The 8,259-nt window shown below is 41.0% G+C and overlaps 1 protein-coding gene and 1 pseudogene across 1 annotated transcript; one reads left to right on the plus strand and one right to left on the minus strand.

Annotated features, from left to right (window-relative positions):
• Nucleotides 1-748: 748 nt before the first annotated feature.
• Nucleotides 749-1,828, plus strand: LOC149837140 (uncharacterized). Its single transcript, XM_090007974.1, has one exon. The coding sequence runs from the start codon at nt 749-751 to the stop codon at nt 1,826-1,828; it is 1,080 nt and encodes a 359-aa protein (XP_089864100.1).
• Nucleotides 1,829-3,427: 1,599 nt separating this feature from the next.
• LOC149837141 (endo-1,3;1,4-beta-D-glucanase-like) lies at nt 3,428-7,639 on the minus strand (annotated as a pseudogene).
• Nucleotides 7,640-8,259: the final 620 nt, after the last annotated feature.

Genomic DNA, 8,259 nt, shown 5'->3' on the forward strand with positions numbered 1-8,259 from the left:
CATTTATCATAAAAATATGAAGCCTGAGGTGCCTAATCTATTAATTTATTTTTGGATTAGCAGCCTATTCTAAATTCATCGTGCATGTATATAAATTACTAAGATTAAAACCATGTTCCCAATGTTAATTTCCCTCTTTAACCAGGTTGGAGCAACAAACAGCATATAAGGTATCCGGACCCGTTTTCAATGCTCCTGTATCCGACGTGGACAGGGGCACGCTTTTCAGCCTGCATCACCAAAAGTCAGTTCTGGATCCAGACAACTATTTTATGGATCAATCCAGTCCGTTCCCGCTAGACTCATGATCCGGTCATCTTGGATCAGACCAGGTTTGGATCCGACTCACTAGCGGGTCGTTCATTTTTTTTATGACTAATCACAATTTTACCCCAAACACCAAAACCCTAACCAGCACAAAGAGAAAGGGAATACGTTCATTTACCGAAATATTTTCGTCATACAAAAAAACCGCCGCTCCTAGATATAAAACGTCCCGCCAATTTTTCTCTTCCTTCTTCCCAAATGGAGAGAAATGGAGGTCTGCAACAGAGCCAGGTATTCATATCTCCTCCCTTTCCTCTCTGTGCGTTCTCTTTCTTTGGTTTTTTCGTCTTCTTCATCGTATAGAATTCCTAAGGGTTTCAGAGAGTACAGACCCAATCGAAACCCTAACCCTAACCCTAATTTCGCGGACTCAAGCGAACTCAAGGAAATCATCCAATTGGTTCAGAGAAACGAGGGTGACATGGAAAACAAGCTCAATCGCATGAACCTCAGCCTATCTCCTGATTTAGTCGGCCGCATTCTTCGATCGTCGATCGAGAACGGGCGCTCTGCTTATAGATTCTTCAATTGGGCAACGACCCAACAAAGGTTTTGCCCTAATTCTGTAGTTTATAATCAGATTATTGATGTGGTTGGTAGGATTGGGGATTTTAAGTCCATGAGGGCTTTGGTTGAGGAGATGTCATCATCGGGGTATTGTTTGGATGGACGGGCTTTCGGGTTTTTGGTGAAGAGTCCGTCGGCTAGGGATTCCGTTGGTCGGGTTGTGGAGATTGTGAATTCGGTCGGTGGTTGTTGCCGGAAGTCGGGCATCCACAGTTTGATCAGCAAGCTGTCGGAGGCCGATTTGTTTGATTTGGCGGTTTTTGTCATGGAAGAGACCGTGAGGAAAACCTCTTACTACAATATGCTGATCGGTGCAAAGTGCCGGAACAGCGATTTCGAAGATGCGAGGCGCATTCTTGATGAAATGAAAAGAATGGGTTGCGATCCAAATGTGAATTCGTACAATTTTCTGTTGGGTAGTCTCTACAAGAAGGGGAAGGTCACCGAAGCTTGCGAATTGATCGAAATGATGGAGCGTTCGGGGTATCGGCCGGATCAGATAACTTATGAAATAGTTGCTTATCATGCTTGTAGGATCGGGAGGATGGATTTTGCGATTGAGTTCCTCGACAGAATGCTTCTGGAGGGACTCAGGCCTCGGTTCACCACTCATGCTGCATTCATAAAAGGGTATTTCTGCTCTGGTCAGGTTCATAGTGCTCACAGATACGTGATTGAGATGTGTTTGAAGGATAAGTATTCAGCGAGCATGAACTATAGTCTGCTTGCTAGTCTTTTTCAAAAATCGGGCAAGTTCATTGAAGGACACTCGATTCTGGTTGAAATGATGGATAAAGGACTCAGACCGAACTTCCCGGTCTACGTAAAACTGGTAAAGGATCTGCAGCGCTCTGGAAGTAGGGACCTGACTGAGGATTTGAAAGTTAGGTTTTCTAAATTTGCAGGAAATATTGGGGAAGAAAATGGTGGGTGAAGGTGAGCATGAGTGAGTGAAGAAGCTCGTTGAGCTTGTGAGAGTTTTTGGTTCTCTGATTTTGCTTTGATGAGGACAGAAACATAGAATCACAATAATGATTGGACTTGTATTGCTAAAGTGACATTATCTTTGCCCAAGGTCCATCTCACAGCTTGAGAGAGAGAGAGAGAGAGAGAGAGAGAGAGAGAGAGAGAGAGAGAGAGAGAGAGAGAGGATAATGTTGGCAGAAAGTATCCTTGAAAAGAGAAGAGGAAGTCTCAAAGTTGCCAATTCAATATGAAGAAAGCAGGGATTCCATGTACATCAGAAACACCATCTTTCCAGTATGAGGATCATCTTAATAGTCACTGGTTAAAGGCTTAAAACCTATCTTTCTGCTGAGCATGAAAGTGGTAGAGATATATCTTACTGGACAAAGCGACATAGCTGAGGATTTCAAGTGTTGATTATCAACATGTGCAGATAAATATATGGTGGCTGAAGTGGTGGTCTAGTTGAAGAACACGAGTTGGGTATTATACTGGGAAGTCTCATAACTTAACACAGTCATTCGCACAGATTGAACTTACCATTTGAAGATCTTTGTCATATCATCCCCATTAATTTTGTTGTGAGCTTTCAATTCGTGCTGCAAGGAGGATATTAAATAACTCAACATTTTTTTTCTGAGGGAAGTAATAACTCAACAATTGGGACGGCTTCTTTTGAGTGAAGATCGATTCTGTTCTGTTAAGAGATCCTTCTTTTCAACTGGTTAAACGTTCTGTTCCTGTGTCTCTGATTTCCATGGACTGTTACCTTTATATTCCTGAAGTTATAATCAGGAATGATTATACTGTGCTCCCTTTTCTTTTTCCCATTTTTGTGGAGAGTTGATCAATATGTACCACTCGTGAACAATTATTCAAAGTTATCCTGCAGAACTATATATAATGGGAATTGCGAAGCCTTTTGTTGTAGAAACATTGCATTTTAGATAGACTCTCACCAAGCGTTCTGAGCTATTTGAGTTCATAGTCAAGTCAGGTAACTATGTAGCAGTGCCGCCATTTGGCAGACTTGAAAGGCATCCACTGCCTTCCTGGCCTGGTTAAAGGGGCCATGTTTCTGCCAAACCAACCAATCTGTCTGGGCTGAGGCTCAAAGCCCTGGCCGGGCCCTTGTCCAACCCAAGCAGGGCAGACGGGCAGCCTGCATGTCACCTGCCTTTTATAAGGGCAAACCCTTGGTCTGCTTTAGGCTTGACTGACTTGGTCTACTCCGACCAGGTTGGCTGGCCCCTTGAGGGTCCATAGGTCAGTTAACCAGCCTGTGGCTCATAGATGGATTGGGCCAAGCTGGGGTCTAAAAATTCTTGCATTGCTCCGCGGAAACGGGCTGGGCCAGAGGCCGTCCCGCTGGATATGCTTCCCTTTCGTTTCCTCATTTCCTGCATGTTTTCTTTTTTCGTTTTTCACAGGCTTTCACAATCGTGTCCAAAATGAATCCCGTTTCATGCTTCATACCACTTTTTAACACTTGCTTCCCTGCTTCCACTTCACGCATCGCTTTGCATATCTATTTAATATCCAGTAACTATGCACAAAACAGCTTAGGAAAAAATATTACTGACAGGATTGAGACCAGCTGCAGAATTTTGAGAACATGTAATGGCGAACAAAGGGAAACGATGAGTTCTTTAATACAAAGCAGTAGGGCACTAAGCTCTTATTGTACCATAAAGGTAGTTACGATGTCATGCATTGGCTACCACCATGCTTCCCGGTCAGAGGTGCTCGGTGAACCATTCAATAATGTCCTGGTGGGTTTCTTCAGCAATCTTCACAGCTGCTTCATCCTCGGGGCTGTATCTAACTGACCATCCATGAGAAACACCAGGGAAGATCTTGGCAAAGCTGTGAACCTGCACATCAGATGGCTTCAGTACACCCTCCCTCAACAAAGATCGCCTTCTGTGGTCTATGCACAACTATTGGTTAGTTGATCATGTTCAATTTGTGTTGCCAAAGATGTACAGACCATGTGCCTCCAAAGGGTTGACCCAATTTTTCATGCTAAAATTCTCATGCCTGATAAAAGTTTCAAGACTGTATTGGGGACCCTCTTCTAGTTCAACTAAACCTCTGCAATTTTCATTTATTTGATTACATTGATCAAGAGAAACATAAAGACCCATTTTATGCGCAAAATGGTTGATTTTTTTTCTCCCTATTTGCTTTCTTTCCTGTCATGTTGATGTTACATGTTAGGCAAGACCTCAACAGAACCTTCCTTGTTTTTCCTCCACCTACTTAGTTTCTTGTCGTCGATGTTACATGGTTGGAAAGACCTCAACGGAACTTTTTGTAAAGAGGAATGAAACCTATAACTAGATCCACCGACCTGTTTAAGACACAAGGACAAGCGCCCAGTGGTACGGCATAAAACATATAATTTTAATAAGTGTTTTTTTTTTTGGGGATAGTCCAAGGGAAAAAAACCCCTCACCGATGGCATATTGGCTGGCCTCCAGTTGGTAAAACCCTTGAGGTCCCCCTGCCCACTGGGGAGTACACCCATCTTGGACCTTGCCGCAACAGACACCACCCATGAGTTTTGAACTCGTGATGTCCTGTCAACTTGGTGACATTCACAACTTGCCCCCACCAGATGAGCAGAGCCTTTGTGGGCAATTTTTGGAAGTGCTTAAATAACCCATATGCATAAAATAATTGAATATAGGATCTCTATGTATTTAAGATATTGATGATCGTATGATACCTAGTTGCTCGGTTACAAATTAGTGGAGTAATCCTATAAAAGCCAGGAGCTGCAGTTAGAAATGGAATTGCATGTTGTATGGAAAAGAAAACTTAGTGAGCTTCACTAACCCCAGATTTTGCAGATAGAATTTCTTCAAATTGCTTAACCAGTTCAGGTGGAGACCAGTGGTCGATCTCTGCTCCCAGAATTGCAATTGGACGTTTAACCTCTGAGCAAAGAAAAGATGCCAAGCAGAGTCAATCAGCAGCTGGTAGCTACATTTTACCCTCTTGAAACATGAGATCAAACATCACGAAATGTTGAAGAAGAAGATGCTTATCCTTGATGTCATCTACGGTAACAAATGAAGGATGCAGAAGCACTGCAGCTTGGATGTCATCGTGCTTTGCTAATTCCACAACCACCTTGGCTGAAAATCAAAATTTTACTTTAGGGTGGATTACAGCACAAAATCTGTACATAGAATTAACTCATGTTTTAGATATTCAAAGCTTTTTCTCTCATTTGGGGCTAAATTAAGTTGCAGAGGTTTCACATAGAATCCCTCACAAAATATTTTTGATAGGTGAAACTTATCACTCCAACAGAAGCCTGCAGCCCCAATGGATGTTAAATCTCTTGCTTTCAGAGTTTAGATAATTGGTTGTCTTCATACCCTTTTCCCTGCAAGTCGAATACAAGATCATCCTAGTATGTGCTCTCATCTTTTGCATTCAGTTGTAATAGTTCAAGCCTATGCCATGAAGACATTGATCCAAGTGGACAACAGAGTTTACGTTTGATATAGCACTAAATAATTGAAAAGGATCTGCAGATGTGTGTGTGTGCATGCACGCACACTGAATCCATGTATGTCTGCTTGTGTATGTGTTTACATATTTGTGTACTCACCATAACGTGGGCTCAGCTCATCTGGTAGGGGCGACTTGTGAATGTCGTCAAGTTGACAGGACATCACAAGTTCGAAACCCACAGGTGGCATCCTTTACGGACAGGTCGTGTACTCCCTGGCCGGGGGGACCTCAAGGGTTTTACCAACCGGAGGCCAGCTAACCACTGATGCTGTGTGTGTGTGTGTGTGGGGGGGGGGGGGGGGGGAGGGGGGCTGCGGAATAGGATATACGGACCACTGTTTTTCAGCAAGGGCGAAAATCCAAGGGTGGGCCCATCTTTGAATGGTGTATAACATTTACAAGAATTAAGGTGATAATGTAACTTACTGGTCCATGAGATTTTAGCCAGTAAAGGTTCTCAGGTGCATATGGATTACCACAGAAATAGTCAGGAACCACCACAAGGTATCCAACTGCAGCAACATTGTCAGCAAGCTTCCTTTGTAATCAAGGGCAACCAATGTTATGCTCACAAAAGAAAATTGCTGATCGATGGGAGAAAAAGACCAAGAATGAAACTCTAAAGCATGGATAAGATCAAACCAACAAGTGTGCATGACAATGCCAGTTGCTTCAATGATATACTGACATATAGAAAAGTTAAAATGCACTACAATAAATTCCATAAAGAAAAATACAACCTTCCACCTTTAAACAGTCATGCATGTTGATCAGATCAACCTGCATATGGCTTGATAAAAAAATATTGAATTGAATCTGGATACACTGCACTATGCTTTCTTGTCAGGACATTTCCTAATTTCTCTGAAGAATCAGATGGTTCTTCTTAAATCTTAGTCCCTTCCTATGATAGGTTCCCTCTATCACTAATTCACTTACTAGCTAACAATTATCAGTTTAGGTCTAGTTATTTTGATATCATGGACTAGGCGAATTTTTTGTTTTTTTTTTTCAGAAAAAAAGGGATTATTCTCGGTATTTTTATAAGAAATTCATCAATATTTATTAATAGAGAAACTTTTGAACATTATCAAGTTATTTATTTTATACGAGCTCTTTAGACACTTTTGGATCTGGGTCTCGATAGAAGATTCACACAGATCGACATCCATGAAACCCAGTTTTGAGGGTACTTTTGACACTCATTCACCGAATATCTGGATTTACCATGTTCGGATCTAGTATGGATTTGAGCTTATAACAAGGACTCAGACCCATTTAATGGATCCGGTTCGGGTTCAAAATAATTCAAAGTTGGATCTCTAAAGAGATCCGGAACACTCAAAACATTTAAGGCTTGAGATTGTATCCATTAAAAAATTAAAGATCCAATCCCCAAAAATAATTTGGATCCAAATATAGATCCATATCGATAAACATCATAAATTTAAAAGATTAAGAAAGATAGATCAATTATCAAAACATGCAAAAACCTTATTATATATATATATATATATATATATATATATATATATATATATATATATATATATATATATATATATATATATACCTGATACCTGTATGGAGTGTGGTTTGGATCCAAAATCCTCATTCTCTTATGTGAGATCCATCTTGGGTCTTGTTTGGATCTCGCATCCAAACACAAGCATATATATATATATATATATATATATATATATATATATATATATATATATATATATATATATATATATATATATATATATATATATATATATATATATATATGGAGTTGGGTCCCAATGGATCCGACTGGATCCAGGTTGGGATGTCGACTTGTTGACATCCCCCCTCGCCCCCCGTTACTCACTATTTAAACCTCGCGCGCGAGGGGGGGGGGGGTGGTTCTTTATTTAAAACATTGGACCCCTTGTCTCTCCCTCTGCTAAACCCCCATCACCCCTCGCCTCTCACTCTGTGCGAACCACTGCCCCGCCTTGTCTCTCTCTATTGCTTACCCTCTCCATCTCTTTGAGTATTCTCTCCTCGTTGGAACTCTTCTCACCCCCCCTCACTGGGAGCCTCACCTTCTCGTCTCGCCCTTCTCTCCTTCCCCCTCCGCTGCCATGCCCATGGCAGTTGTGGCTTGCCCGCTAGTCACCCCCTTTCCTCTGTGCTGTCGGTTTGCCGCAGCAACCACTACCTTCGGCAGTGGCATGGTCACCAGCCACCCCTCCTTTTCCGCTGTGGCAGCCCTGATTGGCATCAATCTCAAAGAGAAACTAGTGCAAATCTCGAGAAGAAGGGGTCGGCTAATAACCCAAGGCAATACAAGAGAAGAAAGAGATTAATCCTATGTCACATGGGTGCGGGTGCGGGTGCGGGTGCGACACGGGTGCGGCGCAATTCCAAAAAATTTGGACACGGGGACTCGGCTATATATATATATATTAAAAAATATATATTATAAATATATATATTTTAAATATTATAATTATATATATATATATAACAATAAATTAACACATAAAGATTGTAAATTTTAAAGCAAAAAAAAAAGCAATTCTTAACAACACAAACTTACCAAAATATAACACATAAAGAAGCTTGTGAGTGTGATAAACAACAAAACTTATCATAAATTTGCCTCATCGTCTGAATTAGAAGGAAGAACATGATCGAGGTAGTCCATGTTGAGAGTATGTAAATTATATTCTCCCTCCAAGTCAAAATCTTCTGGATTTACATCCCAATTCTTAGATGGTCCACAACTGCATCAAAAAATCACTATATTAGTATCTAACTTAAAACTTTGAATACAAATATGAAATATTTAAATACAAACTTTGAATACAAAGAAAAAAAAGTACCTATACTCTTCTTTGG

This window comes from Nuphar pumila, chromosome 5 (assembly GCF_984573655.1).
Source record: "Nuphar pumila chromosome 5, dmNupPumi1.hap1.1, whole genome shotgun sequence".
Lineage (NCBI taxonomy): Eukaryota > Viridiplantae > Streptophyta > Magnoliopsida > Nymphaeales > Nymphaeaceae > Nuphar > Nuphar pumila.